This window comes from Podarcis filfolensis (assembly GCF_964270895.1).
Source record: "Podarcis filfolensis genome assembly, chromosome: 1".
NCBI classification, from domain to species: Eukaryota; Metazoa; Chordata; class Lepidosauria; order Squamata; family Lacertidae; genus Podarcis; species Podarcis filfolensis.
In genome coordinates this window covers 104,521,420-104,543,074 of record NC_139604.1, presented here as the reverse complement: position 1 = coordinate 104,543,074, position 21,655 = coordinate 104,521,420, and the positions used below count along the sequence as shown (strand labels likewise).

The 21,655-nt window shown below is 41.8% G+C and overlaps 2 protein-coding genes and 1 long non-coding RNA gene across 3 annotated transcripts; 2 read left to right on the top strand and 1 right to left on the bottom strand.

The window, feature by feature from the left end:
* Positions 1-25: 25 nt before the first annotated feature.
* LOC310766500 lies at positions 26-965 on the top strand. The gene is made up of 2 exons (XR_014550205.1): positions 26-218; positions 726-965. It is a non-coding gene; the product is annotated as an uncharacterized lncRNA (long non-coding RNA).
* A 2,118-nt stretch (positions 966-3,083) lies between these two features.
* Positions 3,084-12,633, top strand: TRAPPC6B (trafficking protein particle complex subunit 6B). Its single transcript, XM_083624134.1, has 6 exons — positions 3,084-3,335; positions 6,660-6,727; positions 7,569-7,686; positions 8,618-8,701; positions 10,308-10,401; positions 12,328-12,633. Exons 1-6 carry the CDS (start codon positions 3,240-3,242, stop codon positions 12,357-12,359), a joined length of 492 nt encoding a protein of 163 aa, XP_083480260.1. The 5' UTR covers positions 3,084-3,239; the 3' UTR covers positions 12,360-12,633.
* A 1,959-nt stretch (positions 12,634-14,592) lies between these two features.
* On the bottom strand, positions 14,593-21,444 carry GEMIN2 (gem nuclear organelle associated protein 2). Its single transcript, XM_083575857.1, has 10 exons — positions 21,264-21,444; positions 19,974-20,058; positions 19,564-19,653; positions 19,150-19,209; positions 18,774-18,887; positions 18,298-18,342; positions 17,119-17,187; positions 16,650-16,760; positions 16,181-16,239; positions 14,593-15,045 (listed from the first exon to the last, which is right to left on the bottom strand). Exons 1-10 carry the CDS (start codon positions 21,383-21,385, stop codon positions 15,006-15,008), a joined length of 795 nt encoding a protein of 264 aa, XP_083431983.1. The 5' UTR covers positions 21,386-21,444; the 3' UTR covers positions 14,593-15,005.
* Positions 21,445-21,655: the final 211 nt, after the last annotated feature.

Sequence of the window (21,655 nt, the reverse complement as noted above, 5' to 3'; positions counted from 1 at the left end):
AATCGCCGCCCTGACAGGTTGAGTGGCATTTGGGTGCTCCAGTCATCAGCTTCCTTCTTAGCCAATCGGGACTCCATAGTGCTAGAGCGACGTTGGGAGAACCACTCGACGTTTGCGTTGCTCTGTTTCTCCTGCCAATTACGGAATGCCAGAGCAGGGTGGCATCGAGTAACCAATCAGTGATGGGAGGTGGGCCGGCTTATGCTTCCCTATCTGCCGTATGACCAGCCCTACTAATTTTCGCGCGCTCCTCGGGTCATGAGGTGCCTTGAAGTCCAGGGGGTGGGACTAAACTCAATTTCCACGGACGCGTGGCTTCTCTGATTCTGAAATTTGCTTATAAGTCCTGTTCAGTATTACGTACTTGGAAGCAAGCCCCATTGAAGTTAATGGAACTAACTTTTGAGTAAAAAAACCACAGACTCAGATGCGCAAGTGACAAGTTGAAGTAACAGCATAACCAAAATATGTGAGATGGGCTGTAACTATTAGCAAACGCTCCCACTATCATTGCTGTAATTGCCTTCCCTGCACTTTAAGGCAAGCCATCTTATTTATTTATTGGGGCACAGAGGGCTAAAAAGTCACCAAGGTGAGGAAGCAGCATTAATGTTTGCTGCTATCACAGCCAAATATTAGACCTTCAATGGGTCTCTAAGGTGTTTGGTCAAATTAATTTTGAATTTCTGCCTTCCCATCACACAAAGATTTCCATTAAATGACAGGAAGGCCCAGCTCAACAAGGGCAGAAGGATTCTAGGGAGTGAAACTGCCAAGGGCCCTGAATTGGCTGATCTCGTGATCAACAAGGCTACTGGCAAAACTAGCAAAACTCCTAGAGTCCACTAAGATGCCCAAGTCTCCAGGGACCACTTTGAAGAGTTCCTCACGCTCACAGACTGAGGTTGTGGGCCTCCAAGACCTATGACCAGACAAGATCTGAGTAAATGAAGAAACGGCACAGAGTCCATTATTCCTATGCAGCTCTTTGACCAAACATTTCATTATTCATTGGTCCATGGGTAACCTTCCAAGCAACTGTACTTGGATATACTGTAATTAGCTATATAAGCTCTTACGTCCTGTGATTCAGCGCTCATCCATACTGTCGTTTAATATGGATAGAAGATTCCTGTACCTTCCTTAATTTGCCATTGTGCATATGACAGTATCTAAATTGGTGCCTTTCCACACTTTCAACTCCCTCAGTTCAGACTTTCTCATACCCTTTCCTTTTTGGAGCATCCCTGGGACTGAGGGGAAAGTGTGGGAGGCAGTGATTTGAGGATAATGTCATGTGCACAACAGAATTAAGGGATGTACAGGATGCTTACTATCCATATTAAACAACAGTATGGATAAGCTCTCTTAAAGGGAGGTCTCTTACTGTGAAAATCTGTCTAAAATTCTGAACATCACAGACTCATAGAGTATCATATCACAACAATTCCAGATCATATCACAGAATAGTGTTCTTCATCTTTGTTTTTATAGTAATGACCAGGGGTCAAAAAACTTTTTCAATACTGTCCCTCAGACCTTGTGGGGGGCCGGACTATATTTTTGGGGGGACGAATTCCTATGCCCCACAAATAACCCAGAGATGCATTTTAAATAAAAGCACACATTCCACTCATGCAAAAACACCAGGCAGGCCCCACAAATAACCCAGAGATACATTTTAAATAAAAGGACACATTCTAATCATGTAAAAACACAATGATTCCCGGACTGTCCGCAGGCTGGATTTAGAAGACAATTGGCCGGATCCGGCCTCCGGGCCTTAGTTTGCCTACCCATGGTTATGACTGGCATCAGGGCAAACTGACCTGCAGTCATGTCACTACAGTTCAAGGCTGCACCACTGTGGAAAGCCTAACATCCTTATGTTACAGCAATAAAGCAAGACACGCACAATATGGGGGGGACGACCAATAATTCAGGAACAATAACATCTATTTCCACAAACTCCATAACATATTGTTACTGACATCTTTCTGGCTTGAGAGACAATGAAGTGTGCATCTGGGGTGAAGTCAAACCGCTGTGTTAGCAGCACCTAAATGACCTCCCTGGGGCGCATGCCTGGGATGTATTGTGCAGATTTCCACCAACCGTGGCATCACGCATGGACAATAGCCTCAACATTTTTTTTCTCCACTTTCCCAACCAACTTACAGCATTGCATCATTTTAAAATAAAGCAAATTAAACTATCATAAGAAAAGCAATTACAGTTTTGGAAACAAGTCTTTTTTTATAAAAAAACACACCTGGGAACAGAATGATAAAAGAAGCTACTATTTACAATTACACTTAGAATTTGATCTTGCAACCAATTCTATGTTGACATTGTTTTCTATTGATGTTGTTTTCAGTGCAAGCAACCTCTGAGGGTAATGGTGAGGTTGAGAAATGAAAAGTAGATCAATCTTACGGGATGAGCTGCTTTGAGGAAAATACAAGATATAAACCAAACAAACAGGATATATATATACAATTTATTTACTTCACATTTATCCAAGACCCTTGGAACACCTTATTGCAAGCCAATAGGTAGTAATCCTAGGGGTGTTCTGTAGGTAGTAATCCTAGGGGTGTTCTGTTAAGAGGCCAGAAGAGGAGTTTCCCTTTCTCTTTTCCTTCTGGTGTGGTGTTCTGCTTAGTGTTTTTAGACCTATTTTAAGTTACTGTATTGGAATTTTCAGGTCTCCTGCAACTGGTTTTCTTATGCCCAGTGCCCATCCTGAACGTATGGGATTTGTGACCATTATGCTCATTTGCCTTCAGTAGCAGTAAAGCTCTGCTGAATGAAAGACAGTTGCCTCTGGTCTATTTTTTGGGACTCTTGCAACGTAAGTTTTTACTCTGCTAACTGTATGTTGGAATCTGGATCAATACTGAGTAGAACTCCATGACGTCTTCAACGTAGCCATGAGCCCCGCCGGACCTTCGCTTCCAAACGGACAAGGGAGAGCAGCATCCCAATGCCCGAGATCGCTCCCATCGGCGCCCGCAAACCACCGAGCGTCAAGTCGATCCCGGAGCGCGCGCACCCTTGCTCCGGGAGCTCAGCGCAAGCGAGGCGGGGACTCCCCGGAGCTCCGCCCCAGAAGCAGCTGCCGGTTGTTGCCTGGGCAGCTCCGCCTCTGGATTGAAGGAGGGACTCGGCTCGGCTCGGCCCCGGCGAAGAGCTGGTGGGCCTGGTCCTCGTTCCCTTCTGCCCGGGATCTTCCCGGCATGAACAAGTCGGAGATGGCGGACGAGGCGCTCTTCCTGCTGCTGCACAACGAGATGGTGTCCGGGCTGTACCGCGCCGCCGAGCAGGGCGATGGGGTGAGCGGGGGTTGCTCTGGCGGCTCCGGGGAGGCATCCCGGCGCTTCCCCGTCGGAGGGAAGGGAGAGAGGCGGAGCCCGGGGGACGGCGCAGCCGGCGCTGTGGCCCGAGGAGGGTCCCTTTTTTATATTCCTTTTTTTTAAACGAAGCTTTCCTAAATCTGGAATGCCTTCTCCTACCCAAAGCCTCATAATGGAGTCTCTGGTTTCGAAATCTCTTTCCCTTAAAGCGCTGTGGTTGTTTGAGGGCCTGGCCAAGGGTTTCTGGCGTCTGAACAGATTAGCCCGTGTTAAGTGTCCAGGTTTGGGGCTGGTTATGGGCGAGTCCAGTGATGAACATGAACAGACTGCCCGAGAGAAATGTGCTAAGCATCACGTACAGTATGTACCAAGTAAACTAGGGATGATCTAAATTAAAAATGTTTATCACATTCCCTCCGACCCACTAATACAGGGGTCAGCAAACTTTTTCAGCAGGGGGCCGGTTCACTGTCCCTCAGACCTTGTGGGGGGCCGGACTATATTTTGAAAAATAAATAAATGAACGAATTCCTATGCCCCACAAATAACCCAGAGATGCATTTTAAATAAAAGAACGCATTCTATTCATGTAAAAACACGCTGATCATCCGCGGGCTGGATTTAGAAGGCGATTGGGCCGGATCCGGCCCCTGGGCCTTAGACCCATGCACTAATACAATGGGTTTCCCCCCCTGCAACAGCATGCTTTGTGTTTGCATATAACTTTTTAAAATGCTTCAGAAATTCCTGTCATCTTTAGTGTAACGTGTCCTTAAATTTAGAAACAGCATAGGCGTTTTAAAATGGGCAGGATTAGGACGACACAACATTATCCATAATTCAGTTAGGACAGACTGTTTGCAATTAAATTAGTGTGTTTATTAAGCACACCTGGAGTCTGAATTCAGTAGTACTTGTAGTGGGATGAAACCCTAACTACTGTCTTTTTTTATTCCACTTCAAGTACTTCAGATTATAAAATTACAAAGAGTGTCTCAAAGTGTATGTTTGTAGGACCCAGCTTATTTTTATGGTTGTAAGTTGTTTTAAATTGTTTTTCATATTGTGTTTTAATGCTGTAACCTGCCCCGAGACCTTAGAGTGAAGGGTGGGAAATAGATGACTGACTGACTAGGGGTTTCTGTAAGAATTCCTGCTCTATGATTGCAGTCATGGTGTTGTTGTCTTTCACATGACGGTATATGTTTTGACTCCTCAGAGTGGGAAGTGAAGGAAACAGGATGTTTGTGTTACTGTGTTCTTTGAAGTGGGACTATTGTCCTTTGTTCTTTTTCTCTTTGCTGTCTGATGCTAGAGAGAGCGGGAGCCGTGTTGCAGTGCTCTGTGTGTGTTTATATGTAAATAAAGTAGATTAGCCAAAATGCTGAGTTGCTGAGGGAGGTCTGTCATGCAAGGTGCACAAACTCTGCAGATCCCTAAGTGTGCCGGTGTCGGTTGGCATCGGTCGCTGTGATGTTTGGGCTGAAAAAAGCTTATGAAGCTCCCGAACGATGGACCAGGAGGGAGGGAAGATGCCAGTCGGGCATGTGTCTCTGCCAGAGTCCTACTCGAGTGTAGGCTGAGCTCCTGACAGCCTCTGTTGCTTCAGACATCGGTCAGAAATTGGTCCTACTGCAATGCAAGGAACTTACTACTTTTCTGTTGGGGGCTGCACGGCTACTCATAGCCAGTTTGAAATTAGCCAGGCACATTTTGCACCTGGCTATCAAGTACTTGCGGCCAAGTGAAGACCCACCATCTGGAGATGCATGCCTGGGGATCCTCGGATCTTGCCTGCTTTCACATACTGTAACAACACATCCTGTAGAATTCTATCGGTTATATTTTATCTGCACAATTGGAATGAATTTCAGGAACCAAAATGCTTTAACTGTGCCGCCTGAGCAGGAGCAGTGAATAATGTTATAGTTTGTCGTAGCTTGTCTACACCCCTCTGCCCTGCTCACAGTTGTGAGCAATATCCCTACTTTATGAATGGTCCATGTCACCATTAAGAAAAATAGGTTGGAATAGGCCAATATATATCTGGAAGGTCCCTGTATCAAGCAACTTTTCTTATTTAAGTTCTCGAAGTTCTTAATCTAGCTCAAGGTAGTGATCTGAATCAATCACAGTCAGTCCATCATTGCGGGGAAAAAGACATTAGGGCCATCTTACCCCAAAATGGCAACTAAACATTCAATTTTTGTGCTTAGCTTATATACTTGAGTTCATAGCAAAGAACTGGAAAGAATGTATGGACAATTGCTTTCTGTTACCCTTTTATAAGAGTTTCTAATGTATTCCAGTGATTGGCATCTGAGTTCACTAACAAGGCTACTGTATTATCATCTGTTCCAGAAGGGAAAGGAGAGGGGAAAAGGGAAGCTTTTGTGTTACATTTTTTGCTGAATATATATATATATATATATATATATATATATATATATATATATAACACTATCTAAAAAACCCAGAAACCAGGCCTACTGGGACCTTCTGATTGCAGCCTAACTAAACAAATTAGCTTTTGGTTTTGTTCAATTAGGATCCTCCGTTTGCATTTGGTGTACATTCTTACAGTCACATAGCCTTGTGTATTTGTTCTACCAAACAATTCATTGTTTTCTAAGTTTTCATGCTATAATAAATATATTGACTCTCTTCCCTTCTAGTGGCAGACTACCAATAATAATCAAAATTTGGGGGTTGGGTTTTTGAACACAGGCACACACCCACCCACCCGCATTTACGCAGGGGTTATGTTCCGAGCGTGCATCAGTGAAATTGTGTATATTTGAAACGCCATAAAGCCTGCAAACACCCTACCCCTTTATGTGACTTTTTGTGATGTTTTCGGGTCACTTCTAGGTTCAGCATGATGCGCACGTGCGTGGTTGCACACATATTGAATGCGCATAAATACAGGGTTGCCTGTAATTCCATTTCTGTCCCCAGGGGTTGACGTTAATGTGACTCTTTAATATATGATCTTTGGTATTCCAGTGCTTTGGAAAGACCTTTCTTCTATGATGTTAAAACAGGAGTGGGCAGATCTCAGGACTGCCAAACTGTTTATCTGGAGTTGAAAAGAGAAAAACAAATGTGTTTGTGCCTGTTGCTGCAAATTCACTATTCTAGGTATGTTGAGTGTCACAACCAACTGCCTTTTGATTACAGGCATGTGAAAAGTGTGGAAGAAGAAAGCTTAAAGTAGAGCTTTGAAATAGATTTGCATAAGTTATTGCGGTTTGTGGGGTGTTCTTTGTACACACACAAGATTGCCTTTATTATACCTTACAGGAAAATGGACGATGCATCTCAAAACTGGAAAATATGGGTTTTCGAGTGGGACAGGGATTAATAGAAAGGTGAGTGGCATGTTTAGCTTCTCTCTTGACCCATTATTTTCCTTCAGAGTTGCAAATATTCCAGCAGGTTTCCTGGTGTCCTTATATCATGTGTAAATTCAGTATATATCATAAGACGCAGAAATTCCCTAAGGGATGTTGCTTTTAAAGATGCCCCACACAAACTTTAGTGGCTGCAACGTTATGGGAAAATCAAGGGAATTCAGTGGCGCTGCCTTGTACTAAGTGGAAGTGTTTTTTCTGCTTGTGCAAGACCTTTCTTGCACAATGTTAGCCGCTTTGAGACTCCTGAAGGGGAGTGAAAGGCGGGATATCAAATCCAAACTCTTCTTCTTCTTCTTCTTCTTCTTCTTCTTCTTCTTCTTCTTCTTCTTCTTCTTTCTTGTGCCAAGATTTGTAATAATTATTTGTAGTTGTAGTTTCAAGTCATGGTGGGGTGGAGGAATTTGTTTTATGGATTGACCACCTTTTTGTCTATATTGTTTCTGTTTTTAACTTATATTGGGTTTTCAGTTTTTAATTTTTGGAAGTCACTTTGAAATTTTTGTGGGAAGCTAGCTCATAAATTGAATAAATCATTGGCAAAATTAGAAACTAGAAATCTGCCTTATGTCAGGTCAGATAACTTGTCCTTCTAGTCCAGTGTTGCGTACTCAGACTGGCAGTGACTTTTTGGGGCCTCAGGGTCATTCTCATCATTTTTTACTTAATCTGTTCTTTAAACTGCAGATGCCAGGGGCTGAAACTGGCACCTTTTATTCTGCTAATGACTTATGCCCCCTCACCGCATCACATGCATGCAGCTAATTAAATGCCACTACTTTTAATTGTTTTCTCTTAGGTTTACAAAAGATACTGCCAGATTCAAAGATGAACTGGATATAATGAAGTTTATCTGCAAAGATTTTTGGACTACTGTATTCAAAAAGCAAATTGATAACCTCAGGACCAACCATCAGGTATTGTAAGAAACTGAACTTGTAGAGTTGTCAGTCATGTTGCATATCAGTGCCAAGTGGGCGGAGAAGAAATTATACATAATTGTACATTATTGACATTCAAATACGTTAATATAAATTTGGATTCTGTCTGGAATTAAAACAATTGGGATCTGGTATAGCTCAGCTCTGTCAGCACAATTGCACAACAAAGCATTTGCTTGGATTGTACTACAGATGGGGCTGTATGATTATAAATAAGGTCTTTGTATGTAGAAAGCAGTAAAAAGGTGAACAACCCTTATTGACACTCTAGTTTTCTTTCTGCAGGCTGTTTTCTTATGTGAGAATATTCAAATAGTATTTTTCCACTTGCAGTTTAAAATAAGCAAGGGATGCATCACATTTTTTCTGATTCTAATTAGGTTCTTATTTCAGAATAATTTTGTTAGGATCATATGCCAGCCACCTTGTGCTGTAAAGAGAATTCCATAAGGGTAGCGTGTGTAGCTAAATAATACAGATTTATTCTATGGTGTTCCTTCAATTTTGTTTTTGCTGTTTTTCTTGTTGTTAATATTGTACACTGTCTTGGGAAGATTTTATCTTGAAAGGCAGGATTTGAAAGGATGAATGAATAATTAACATGCATACGTAATAAAACAATCCAGCTAGTAACCATATTTGCACAGAAGTTAACTTCCTGGGGAGAAAGATGTCTGCCATTAATCTAGCCTTTCTTTCAAAGTGACTGGTTGGGATGATTGCAGTTTAATTGACTAGACTGCATTTGGTAGGAAAACAAAGTATACTGCATGTGTTTGAACGTAATCTGTAACTAGCTTTTTCCATGTATATTACCTAGCGGGGTTACAACATTAATAAATGATTCTTGCATGAATAGCCAAGGAAAAGGCAGGATAGAACTATAACTGTTATTCATTTTTTGCAGGGCATCTATGTACTACAGGATAACAAGTTCCGTCTCCTAACTCAGATGTCTGCTGGAAAACAGTATTTGGAGCATGCTCCTAAGGCTTGTATAATTAACTATATCTTACGTAGTTCATAGGAGCACCTTCAAAACCAAATTTCTTCATGGAGTTGCAATACAGTGGTACCTCGGGATGCGAACGGGATCCGTTCCAGAGCCCCATTCGCATCCTGAATAGAATGTAAGATGTGCGTGCGCAGGTCATGTTTTGCTGCTTCCGCACATGCACGTGATGTCATTTTGACCATCTGCGCATGCACGAGCGGCAAAACCTGGAATTAATGTGCTCCGTTACTTCCGGGTCGCCGCGGAGCGCAACCCGAAAATACTTATCCTGGAGCATATTTATCCCAAGGTATGACTGTATATTCCTTACATGTATGGGGCAGGTGAGAGCAGCAGGAGTGGTCTTGCAATGGTGTTATCTTCTCCATGCACTTGATGTTCACAGTTGTACTTTATACTGTCATATATTCTGTGTCAATATGGATTTTTGCAAGTTTGACAGATAAACGTTGGAGGGGAAGCAAACTCTTTTATAGCAGTATTCTATCAGTTGATTGTTCTAGCTGTCAGATCCACATGTGTACATGCTAGTATTAAAGAAGTATCCTCAAGAGATTTTTTTTTTTGGTAACTGTGGGCCCTCTTTCCTCACTTCCTGCATTGGAAGTGTCTTCAAGCTACATTATTACATGAGCACTGCTCCACACCATTTGATATTTTCATTCACATATATTCATTCGAAATAAGATGGGTTCATGAAACAATTCTATATTCTCCCACCTCGCTGACGAAGATCTGTGAAACAGCAGTCAATATCCGGAATCTCTCAGTGTTGGACATTATATTTGCTGAATACACAAAGCTCCACAGCTTATCTTTCATCATACAAAGTTTGGTACCTCACTTCAAAAAGATTTTCAGAGACTTTGAGATTAAGATTTCATTTTGAACTTATTATTGTTTGAAGGAATTCTATAAAGTTTGTCTATTACGTATGTATATGGTCATCGTGTTGCCTAAACATTGTTGACGTTCTCTTTTGCAACACAGGGGTTTGTTTGGATACTTCAAGCTGCTCTCGACAGGGTTAACACTCTCCTTAAATAATGAAATTCATACCTTGGAGGGTTGATCCTGGTTTTTTTCACTGGAGGGAGAGCCAAGTGGCATGCATTCATGCATTAATTAATTAATTTTGTTATTTATACCCCAGCCATCTGGCTGGGTTTCCCCAGCCACTCTGGGCGGCTTACAGCACACAAAAATATTGTAAAACATTAGATATTTCCTGATACAGGGTTGCCTTCAGATGCCTCCATGACATTTTGCCCTTTCTACCAACTACAACTGGCGCAGCAGTTGCACTCCTTCCTAGATTATCCATGTTCTGGGGAAACCCAGCCAGATGGGCGGGGTATAAATAATAAATTATTATTATTATTATTATTATTATTATTAAATTATTATAACCCCCAGAATAGATGATTGTGTTGCATAAAGAGGCCTCCTCTTTGAAAACAGTGTTGAACATTAAATTCCTCGGCACAAGTTTAAAGAACTTTCAACAGTGCAATGCGAGAATTATAGAAATGATCAGAATGTCGTTTTGTTTGACTTAATGTATGGGTCATTCCCCCCACAGTACTTGGCATTTACTTGTGGATTAATTAGAGGCGCTTTATCAAACTTGGGAATAAAGAGCATCGTGACAGCCGAGGTTTCAACAATGCCGGCATGTAAGTACTCTTCTTGGTGAAGTATGTGTACTAATTGTCTCTTCCACTTAATATAAAGTTGGTGAGACAAATGACCAATTTTAGCAAATATGAGATGGTTGCTCTTAAAATAGCTTGTTGTAGCCAAGCTTGGCCAATGATAATTTTGCAGTCTGAGGTGGAGGACACAATGGTACTACCCACCGCTCCCAGTTCATTCCAGGAATGCAGCTGGTACTGTTTCCCCCCCTGCTGGATCTGTGAGCAGCAGCCTAGTATCGAATAGGGAGGGTAGGACACAGGGCAAACACAAACCCTGCCTTCCACACCTCACTGTTGCCCCCTGCCCACCAGCATCTGACTAATGATAAAGCCAGCCTTGGGTATAGGTTGCAAAAACGTATAGGGGACTTACTGTATATACTCGAGTATAAGCCGACCCGAATATAAGCCGAGGCACCTAATTTTAGAACAAAAAACTGGGAAAACTTAGTGACTTGAGTATAAGCTGGTTCACCACACCACAAACCTGACGGTAGCAGTGGAGGAAGAACAAGCAGCCCAAAGGGCTCCTTTCGGGCTGCTCGTCCCGATGCCAACGCCTCACTCAAGTATAAGCCGAGGGCGGCTTTTTCAGCATAAAAAATGTGTTGGAAAAAGTCGGCTTATACTCGAGTATATACTCGAGGGGAAAATGTGTTAGGTGGTGGATTAGCTGTCTTAAGAATTTTTAGTTAAAGACCTGCATGCCTAACTGGATACAGACTTTGCTCTAGATACATGGGGCTTTTCAAGCCCTAACACACAGATGCCACACTAAATTGCTTGGTTTTTTCCTCTGTGTGTCAAGCCAAGCCGAGTGTGGCTGCAGTTCTGGAAATTCAAGAGTGGCTGAAGAGAGACATGCTAGAAGAGGTCTTGGATCCATCAGATTCCAAGCCATCTCATTCTTCCAACAAGGGAGCAATATTATATAAATTACATGGATCTATGGTGGAGTTATTTTACCTCACGTTGATTTTTTGATATTTTTTTTTTTAAGAAGCAAAATTGAGGAAAGGCAAAAAGCCACCCTGTCCAGCATGAGCCCAGCAAGACTTTAGGAAGTGGCAGTACTGTAGGATTTCTCTGTAAGACTTTAATTCTAAATCCACTTACAGGGGAGCGAACCCCATTGAACACAGTGGGATTTACTTCTGAGGAAACATGCATAGGATTTTGGCATTGTATCTTCAAACATGTCTGAAATAAATGGTGGTAGTAACTTGTAACTAGCTACTCAACCGAAGGCCCAGGGTGAAACTTGGATTTCAGTTCTGTACCTACTTAAGCGGGAGTAAGGCTTACAGAACTGAATAGGACATCTGAGTAGAAACCTGATTGCACTGGTAAACGGTAATTGGTTTTTAAAAATATGTCCAAACTACCTCCTAATACAGAAAGTTAGAGAGATTTTTGTTAAATCTAGCTAACAATCAGGGTAGGGAACTGGATCCAGCCAGTGGGCTGAATCTCGATTTTCGCTGCAAACCTACGGTTAACTTTCGGCAGGTTGGCAGATGGTTACCCACCTGTCAGTCACCTGATGTCACCATGGCATCAGATGGAGCATTTTGCTTTGCCTGCATGGTTTGAAGTCAAACCATACAGGTGAAGGAAGTATTTCCTTGACAGTACTGCTCAGCTGCTCTGCACTTACAGCTAGCTCTGTTTTGGGATTGGCTGCATTGGTGTTGACAGGAAGCCTCTCTTGTCAAAGAACAATTGGGAGCACACAATTGTGACCCCCCCATGCTTAATTTGTCTTGTGGACCAGCGGTTCCACACCCTTAACTTATTGTTATTGGAGGATATAATAAAGTACATGTACCCATACCGCTTTTAACTACATGAAGAGTTGTTTCTCCTTGGTAAGATGGATGTTATAATAACTTTCTTTCTTTACAGGCAAATTTCAGGTGATGATACAGAAGATATAGCACATGTACAGAACCAGCTTCCTGCCTTGTAAAATGACAAATAAAACGTATATTTTATTTATATCCGTAGTTTATTGAAGCTGTCCTATATTGTATAAAATGCCATATAGTTTAAAACACAAATTTTCAAGTATGACCAATAGCCAGTGTCTGCTGTATATCTTGCTTTTTTTTCTTTTTTGGTAGTCGCTAAGTTACTGTGTGTTTCAAGGAAGATGAAGCTTACAAGTTTGTAAAGATGGAATGGAAACCTTGATTAAATTTCAAGCTCTAATGTCTGGTTAGTTTTGCAGTACTTTGATTTAGCAATGCAAAATTGGTTCCAAGCGCTGATCTAGAGGTGGGTTTGACAAGATCTTTGCATATATAATGGGGCACCCAGCTATTATCTGAACTGGGGCTATAATGTCTAATTGAATAATTAGAATGATTAATTAGATGACAGACTTTTAAATTTGTTTTTAATGCAAATACTTCTAAAAACTGCAGATGACGAGGCCAATCTTTGAAAGGCATTCTTTTATATTTTTATAGGAGGGACTGCCTTTAAGATAACACACGTGTTAAAACAGGCCTAAACTAAAAGCAAAAATTGCAACCAGACAAAATTAGTCATGTTTTAGTCCCATCAAATTCACTGGGACAAGTTAGCCATGCCTAACAAGTCCCATCAAGACTAAGCATGACTACCTGAAGTCTGAAACTCTGAATCCAACCCTTTGCATGATCAAAACATTTTTTCCCCATCAGCAATTTTAAATTAATAGCTTAATGGGTAAACTCATGATTAGATGACTGAAATACCTTACAGTCAGGTTGTATCCCTCATTTAACCGGCTTCCCCCTTCACAGCTTTTGAGATGCTAAAGAAATAGTTGTATGGAACGGGGTTGAACTAGAAGATGGTCTTTGGGCTCCCTACCAGCTCTAGAATTCTATGGTTCTGACTTCATTGTGTACCTGCAAACACATACATATATTATATATGCTATACTTGTTGGTTGGAATAAATTTAAGGTATTGAAAGTTCTAGATCCTACCTTTCCAAGCTGGCTCACCAAACAAACAAATGACATGATCAAAATATGTAAGTGAACAGGCCAAAACCAATAATAATTAGCTAAGTGAATTTAAATGCCTACCTAAACAAAAAGGGCTTCAGTCCAGATCCTGGCCTCTCTCATGTTGCCCCAAGTGTATCTTGGATTAAAGGTGCATTGAAACATGCAAGGGGAGCCGCCCCCCATGACCTCATGTGACCCACAAAAGTTGTCCAGGTGGGAATGGATTATATTGAAAGGGTTCCGTACTCCTCTCTTACGGCTTTAAAGGTGGTGACCAGCACTTGGAATTCAGCCTGGAAATGTATGTTCTCAAGGCCCAGTCCTGCTCAGCACTCTCCCTGCAACATGTTGCACAAGCTGAATTTCCAGATGCTTTCAAAGGCATGCCCAGGTAGAGCACATTACAGTACTTCAGTCTTGTGCTGAGTGAAGTATGTGGCACCACGGCAGGACCTGGAGAGCACCACGTTGCTTACTGCTGATCTATGTGTTAGCTGTATGAGGAAAAGTCTTGGAGCACTTCTGAATGAGTTGCAGTAATTGCTTTCAAGGATAGAAAGGCATGAATAATAACAGCTAGGTATGAAGAGGAAGGCAAATTTCTAATGAACTTTCCACCAAATAAAATCTTGCTCAGCCTCTGACTTCATAGGCAGTGACTGGCACACATCAAGTTTGGAAAAAGAAAATACAAGTAGAATATATCTAAGCTAAATCTCTGCATAGAATATGATTTTTATTTTACTATTCCTAGTATAGAAGGGGGATGGGTTCTGCTTGTGGGAAGGAGTGTGTGTTGGGGAATGATCAATGTCAGTTAACTTACTAGCATCTACTAAAGCTGCTACGTCCGTTTTATGAACTAAATTTGGCTATTTTAAGATGAAGAAGAGGAGTTTGGATTTGATATCCTGCTTTATAAGGAGTCTCAAAGTGGCTAACATTCTCCTTTCCCTTCCTCCCCCACAACAAACACTCTGTGAGGTGAGTGAGCCTGAGGGACTTCAGAGAAGTGTGACCAGCCCAAGGTCACCCAGCAGCTGCATGTGGAGGACCGGAGACACGAACCCGGTTCACCAGATTACGAGACAACCGCTCTTAACCACTACACCACACTGGCTCCTAAAACATTGCAAAGAGCCAGTACCAATACACTCACAAATTAGAACTCTTTCAAATAACTTTATTTATAAAAACATAGTATTATAAAAACTTTACACTAGCCAGATTCAGTCCTGCAGGGTTTTCAATGACAAAATCAGTCTTGTTCCGTAGCTTGAATGAGGAGTTTGGTATATGAACTGCAATCACACACTAGCTGCAGGCAAATGGGTCCTTCAGAAAGTGTTTAGGCACTGTGTTGGTGACCTTTTCCAAGCTGAGTTTTCCAGCCACACTTGCTAAAGAGACATTCCAACTATTCATTTCTACAGAATTCCCCCCCTACTCAGGAAGATCACACTGGAAGATGGGATATCTCTGCTCTTCATCACACTTGTCACAGAGGAGCTAGCTAATAACACTGGCTTGCATAGTGCCTTAGAAACAATGGCATCCAATGGTTTTATGCTTTCCAGACTTGTCAGGATGCTTCATCAGCCAGATCATGCTGGTCAAAATACCTATTGGGGGAAAGAATCCATAAAAGTTATACAAGTTGCTAAGGAAAGCCTACACAAAAACTTAAAATGTCAGAGAAACACAACACATACACTTGGGTATCTCAAACTCCTTCAACTGAACACAGATGTATTATATGAATACAAAAACTATACCAATTTCAGTTGTTTCTTCAAGAACAGAGGCCGGGGTGGTAGGTGGCTCAGCTTTTCTTAAAGTTAATAATCCTGTGCATTTGTAGTCCCTGCTGGCATGCAGCCCCACAAAAGATTACCTCCAGGGGAATGTGGGTCTCAACAAGGTTCCTTAGCTCTGATTTATAACAACAAGGAGGTTCCAAACAGGTTTTGCCTTGGTAGTGAATAAAATGCTTCAGGCTAAAACAACTTGAAAGAATCCTATAAAAGGTGACAGTTATTTAATTCTGTTGTGATATTCATTCCCTCTGCCCCTACTTTGCAATACACTTTTGATAAGGAATCAGAACCTATTGATCCCGGATGAAGAGGCATCCTCAAGCAATTCTGAGGAGAAGTGACGAGAGGGAGGGGGAAACCAGGAGCAGACAAATTATAGCCTTTATGAAAAACAGTATGTGGTTCTTGTGGTCAGGGCATATTACAGTGGTACCTCGGGTTAAGTACTTAATTCATTCTGGAGGTCCGTTCTTAACATTAAACTGTTCTTAACCTGAAGCACCACTTTAGCTAATGGGGCCTTCCACTGCCGCCGCTGCGCGATTTCTGTTCTCATCCTGAAGCAAAGTTCTTAACCCGAGGTAATATTTCTGGGTTAGCGGAGTCTGTAACCTGAAGCGTATGTAACCCGAGGTGCCACCGTATAAGCCATCCAGAAGCCTCATCACGCTGGATTATAGGGCTAGTGATGGCTGAACTTTGCCCCCTAAATCTCCATAGAGAAACTGAAACAGCCTACTGAAACAAAACTACAAGACTTAAAAATCCAAACCTTCTGTCAGACCATTGAGGATAACAGCTTTGAGTGACTCAAGATTACAATCCTTAAATAGCCTTATACAGAATTACAATCCAGCTCTTTCTCCTTTAGGGCTGCAAATCTGGCCCAGTAGCTTGCAGCTTTGAACCTGCTCTTAATAGTTATGCAACTTTGCCATACCTGCCAACTAAACAAATTAACAAGTTCAGAGCAGACACTTTTTCATCATTCTTGTTTTCCTGCAACAGAAGAAAAATGAAGTTAATGTAGTATGTTACAGCAAATGTCAACAATCCCAAACAGATTTGTGACTCAAAACACACTGCACTGAATGTGACCGTAATTTCTTATGTTATCAGCATTAGCATTATGCTTCTGAAAACAGGTGATTCACTAAATTCAGGCATTCACTAAATTAATTAAGAACTGTCAGCATTTTGAACATTCATTGTACCACCTAGTAGCCCAAATTCTCTTTTCTGCCATACTTTGAATTGTAATTTTCAGAATATATAAAGAAACAAAATGTAAAAAACACACATTTCATACAACCCAGATGGTTACAGAAAAAGGAAACTATGAGCAATTAGCATAGATTATAAATTCCACTATTACTTTTCTGCCACAATAATTTGTTGATTCAGCTTACTTCTAAGACTCTCACTTCAGAGCATCGTCTGGCCAGCTGCCGAATGAGGGAGTGAGCCTCTGGCAACAATGGTTTTTCAAGACAGGCCAATAGCGCATAAAGCCATCTGCCCTAGAGAAATTCAACAAAAGTTGCAACAAGAATTTAACACTTAAGTAAAATAGTTATTACCTTGTTTTATCAAAATACACCTTGATCTAAGGATTACCACTGTGAAAGATCCATAGCAACCCAGTCACCATAAAATAGATACATGTGGTTTTCTTAAGCCAAATTTAGCTTTCAGGAGCTTCCTGCAGCCAATCAGAAGCCGCGTTTTGGTTTCCGAACGTTTTGGAAGTCGAACGGATTTCTGGAACGGATTCCGTTAGACTTCCAAGGTACGACTGTACTGTTTTTCTTTAGCCTAACTTCCCAGATTGCCTTCTTTGACTTCCAAAACGAAAAAAAAAGAAAGAGTGCAAGTTACCAGTTCTGGAGTAAATTCCTTCTCTGCAAGCCAGTTTGTCAGGTACTCCAAGACACTGGTTACTGTTGCCTTTTAAGAACAAGAGAAGCAGTTATGAAGAAGGGTTTTCTGCAGCTAGTGTTTCCATATAGCCCTTGCATTATTAGAAAAGATGTAACAGCTATATTAGATATTTTATACCACGTGCAGGGAATCTGTGGCCCTCCAAGTTGTGGGTGGATTCCAGCTTCCATAAGTGCCAGCTAGCATGGAGGGCCGCAGGTTCATTAACTGACTTACACAAATGCTAAGGATAATCAAGGAAGCAAATGGCTAAATGGACCACAATAAACCTGTTTTGAATACACATGCAAAGCCACCCTGCAGTGACAACACATGTTCGTAACTTCTGCTGCTATGAAACAGTTGTTGTACAGCAGTGGTGGGGAACCTCTAGCCCAGGTTTCCCAAACTTGGGTCTCCAGCTGTTTTTGGACTACAACTCCCATCATCCCTAGCTAGCAGGACCAGTGGTCAAGGATGATGGAAACTGTAGTCCAAAAAAGAGCTGGAAACCAAAGTTTGGAAAACCCTGTGTCTAGCCCACAGGCCTCATTAGGCCCACCAGCCTTCAGAGGTTGGCATTCTTCTGCAGCCAAAATAGGTGCTTCTTAAATTTGAAATAAGGTGCTTTCTCCCACCAACCTGCAGAGGGACTGAAAAAGGTGCCAAATTTAAAAAGGACAGAACTCAAGTTTGGTCTGCAAAGGAAGTGCCGTTGTTTGCAGCCACGGCTTAAACTTTCGACCACCTGATATCATATGACATCAAGTGACTTGACAGGTGAGTGAGTGGCCCCATCACTTATCAAAGTGTCCTGCAGAAGGCTAGCGACTTCTGGATCTAGCCCTCTAGTGTAGATCCAATTCCCCATCCCTGCTGAACAGTCTTATCATAAACATTTATATTTCACTGGCATATCCAATTTGAAAATCAGGTTGCTGTCTGTGACAAATATTCCTACAAACTTTCATAATTTTTTTTGTTAGATCATAACTAGCAAACTGTAGTTCAGAGCTGGATGCAACTTTCCACAAGCAATATGTATGATGGTAGGATGTCTATGAGTAAGTGGACAGTATAAATCTAAAGAATTCACTGGTTTCAGCCATATTTGTAGAGTGAAAGAAATAGAATTACCTGATTCATTCTGCTAACAATACTCAGCAATGGAGGAAAGCCAATCTAGCAGAGAGAAAAAAAACTCCATTAGAATATATAGGATTTTTGTAGGATACAGATGTATTTGATGGAAATCAGAATTAGTTTAGCACACAAACAGCAGCACTTTGCTGGCAATGGGTGATAACAAACAGGACACCCCCTTCATTTGTGCCTCCTCTCCAAATTTGTTCCAGAGGGTCCCCAAAACCCCAGAGCAGTTTTTGTAAGTGCAGGGCAAGGCTGTACAAGGGAGGAGAGGAAGGAGAAGTCACATTGTATCAGTGGAAGGTATCTCTGTGGTGGACAGTCAAAGTGGGTTATAACCCAATGTTTTTTTTAAAAAAACATCTTTATTAAATGAGAGTGTCAAATGCCCATAAAAACATGCCTAGGAACTCTGAACAAGGATGTACAATAGATATTCAACACTTTTGTCCAAAGTTAATACGCACTTGTACATAATCAATTCCTTGATCTTCATCTCTGGATACTTCAACAGCTGTGTCTAAATAGGACTTTTCACCTAGACAAAACCTTTTCCAGCCTTCTTCATCCTCTACTCTGGGCTAAAGAATGCAAAAAGGCAAATTACTTTTCTTATTTAAATGTTGTGGAGTGTTTCCCCCCCATTAGGTTAGAGAAAATTCTACCCTCAAAAAAGTCAATCCTGTATTTTTAGTTTGTAACACAGTCACCACCACAACAACACTTGGAATCATAATATGACCCAAGAACAAAATTTTTAAAAAGGCATTCATAAGGGGCTGAATTGGAGTATTATGGAACAAACAGTTTGACAAGATAGTTAATATGTTATATTCAACTTACGATTGCTACATTACTGTCCAAATGTTGCGACTTCCAATGATTCCTATGCTTGTTCACACTCTGAAAGATTTATAATTAAAACCTAATGACTACAGCATTCATCAGTTAAAAAGACCTCAACAGAATTAAATCTTATTTCAAAAGGAAAAAGAGTGGCAGGCTGAATTTTGTTGTTGTTTTTGATAAGGACTATAACATTATACAAATCAACACAATGTGATCCTTTCTATTTTTAAAAAACTCTTGAAAGTTAGTTGATCTGAGAGTATGTTTAATATTGGGAGGCCAAATCTTCAGAATTCAAATCTTTGGGAGTTCTCTCAGCCTGACAAGATGATTCAGGAAGTGTGTTAGAATATACCAGGAAAAACAACATATTGGATCACTGGCTTGGTGTGTGTAATCATTACTTACCTGGCGAATGGCTGAAAAGTGTGCCACTTGTTGCTGTTGCCATTTCAGAGTTGGAGAATACCCTTCAGGAGCAGGTTGGCATCCTGAAAGCTAACAAAGGAAAGAATGAATATGGATTTGTTAAGAATTTAGCATAGTTACATTTTAAGGCAGGACCATGTTGTTGCAATTTCAAGTCCTGTTCTGCAAGAATACCAGCCACATGGCTGGTGCAAGGTGTTCAATTTTGTGACTGGAAAACCCTCAAAAGCCTTGCCAGTTTACGTGGACGGTGTCTACTTTTGCAAAACAAATCCTGAAATTGCAATGGCATGGCACATTCTTAAAACAAGAGAACAATCAGACTCAAGTGCTTCCAACTTTATTATTTTATCTCAAGAAGTTTATGGATACAGTTCTTCAAAACTTACTGAAATATTCGCAGTCTGCTTCTTTTTCAATTTCTTGGGGTCTATCTGGGCCACAACAACATCAGGGCATTTTGCAGCTTCAATCCTACAAAACAAAAATGGGGTCTAAAATTTGGAGTGCCTTCTGATTTCCCTGTAAATTTACCATGTAAAATGAGGTTTTCTATATGCCACACACTGAAATACTTAAGGAAATTGTCACAATCTATCCCACCCTTTGCCCTCAACTGGGCTTCATTGAGAATCTTGATTGCCTTCTTCTCTTTTATATAATTTTGCCTCTTTGAGCTGTTTTATTTATTTTCAATGAGAATGTTTTATTTTTAGGCTGTTTTGATCAGTCAAAAGAACAGGCTGCGATATAAAACTATTAATCCAGAACTTAACATAGAAGGGCAGAAGAAACGTTATCCGTATGTACTTCACAAACTGCAGCTGAAAACTGCATTTCTATATAAAAGATAAGTGTTGGGTTTTTGTCTTATGTTACAATATTTGGCTAAGTATTCTTTGAATTTCTTCTTGTTGGCTGAACATTTTTTGGTTAACGCTCAAGTTGTTTTACAAGTTAAATCTATGCAGTCAGAATTAAAGCCCAATACTTTCAACAGAGCTTACTCCCAGCTAACAACACTGCAGTCATGTCACACAGCTGATCAGGAATGTGAGCACTGATCTCCCCAAATTCCAACATGTGAACATCGCCCGTTGTGATGTCCATAGTCTGCCCCTGTCAGCGGATCCTAACCAACTGGGTATAGCAGTATGTACTGATACTCTTTGGTGTATGTGTGTGTCAAAACAAAGAATCTGCCTGAATTTTTGGACTCTGTTTGTGCACGTGGCTATGGCGGCTGTCACGATGTGTTCCTGTACTTCAAAATTTAAGAGGACAAAACTGTTTTGTTTCATAAGATGGGATGCGGGTGGGGAAGAAAGAAAAGGAAATGTGCTAAAAAATAAAAATAGTGGCCTACAGCCAGCCTCTGGGAAGTAAATGACCCGATCCCGACAGAACTGCACGCACATCTGGCCATCAAAAGCAGCACTTGCCTTGATCAGCTCTATGCAAACTGCAAGCACGCTGGAAGCAGCAGCAGCAGCAGCCGTGCCCAGGTGTGCCTGAGGGTCCACTTGGCAGTGAGAAACATTATTGGCCTCTCTGTTCCCCCGAAGGGGCTGGCAGGCGATCCCAGCCCGCTCCCTCTGCCCCCCGGAGCAGCCCCGCTCCCCACCCCGACCTACCAAGGGGGCGCCCACAGACACCCGGCCAGGCCGCCGCCCACTTACTGGACCCGCTTTAAATATTCCTGGGGTGTTCTGGGGGGCACGGTGGGGTCGAAGTCCTCCGAGAGGTCGCAGTCCTGCACAGGCAGGAGCCGCGGCATCAACTCCTCCGCCGCCGACTCCATCTCTCAGCCTCCGGGAGCCCTCTTTCGCCAGAGCCCGCAAAGCGCATGCGCGGCAAACAGCGACGCTCGCGACGACCGAGAAGCGGACCTAGCGCGCACGCGCAAACCGCTGCTTGGAGAGTTCAGCGGGCAGAGGCGCCTGCGCAGGGAGTGAGCGGCCGCGTTGATTTATACTGTACGCCGCGTTCCACAAAGAGCTGGGCCTTGCAGCCAACGTTCAAAAACATCACCAGTAAATTAAAAGAAACAAATTAGCAAACAACATAAATT

What these genes read in the sequence shown, in the direction of transcription:
- TRAPPC6B (XM_083624134.1), top strand. Translation starts at nt 3,240, where the DNA reads ATGAACAAGTCGGAGATGGCGGACGAGGCGCTCTTCCTGCTGCTGCAC. An exon ending in CCGCCGAGCAGGGCGATGGG is followed by an intron (nt 3,336 to 6,659) that starts GTGAGCGGGGGT and finishes TATACCTTACAG; the next exon opens with GAAAATGGACGATGCATCTC. An exon ending in ATTTGGAGCATGCTCCTAAG is followed by an intron (nt 8,702 to 10,307) that starts GCTTGTATAATT and finishes TTCCCCCCACAG; the next exon opens with TACTTGGCATTTACTTGTGG.
- GEMIN2 (XM_083575857.1), bottom strand. Translation starts at nt 21,385, where the DNA reads ATGGAGTCGGCGGCGGAGGAGTTGATGCCGCGGCTCCTGCCTGTGCAG. An exon ending in AGGAATTTACTCCAGAACTG is followed by an intron (nt 16,761 to 17,118) that starts GTAACTTGCACT and finishes GAATTTCTCTAG; the next exon opens with GGCAGATGGCTTTATGCGCT. An exon ending in CTGAAGTGAGAGTCTTAGAA is followed by an intron (nt 16,240 to 16,649) that starts GTAAGCTGAATC and finishes CTTCTGTTGCAG; the next exon opens with GAAAACAAGAATGATGAAAA.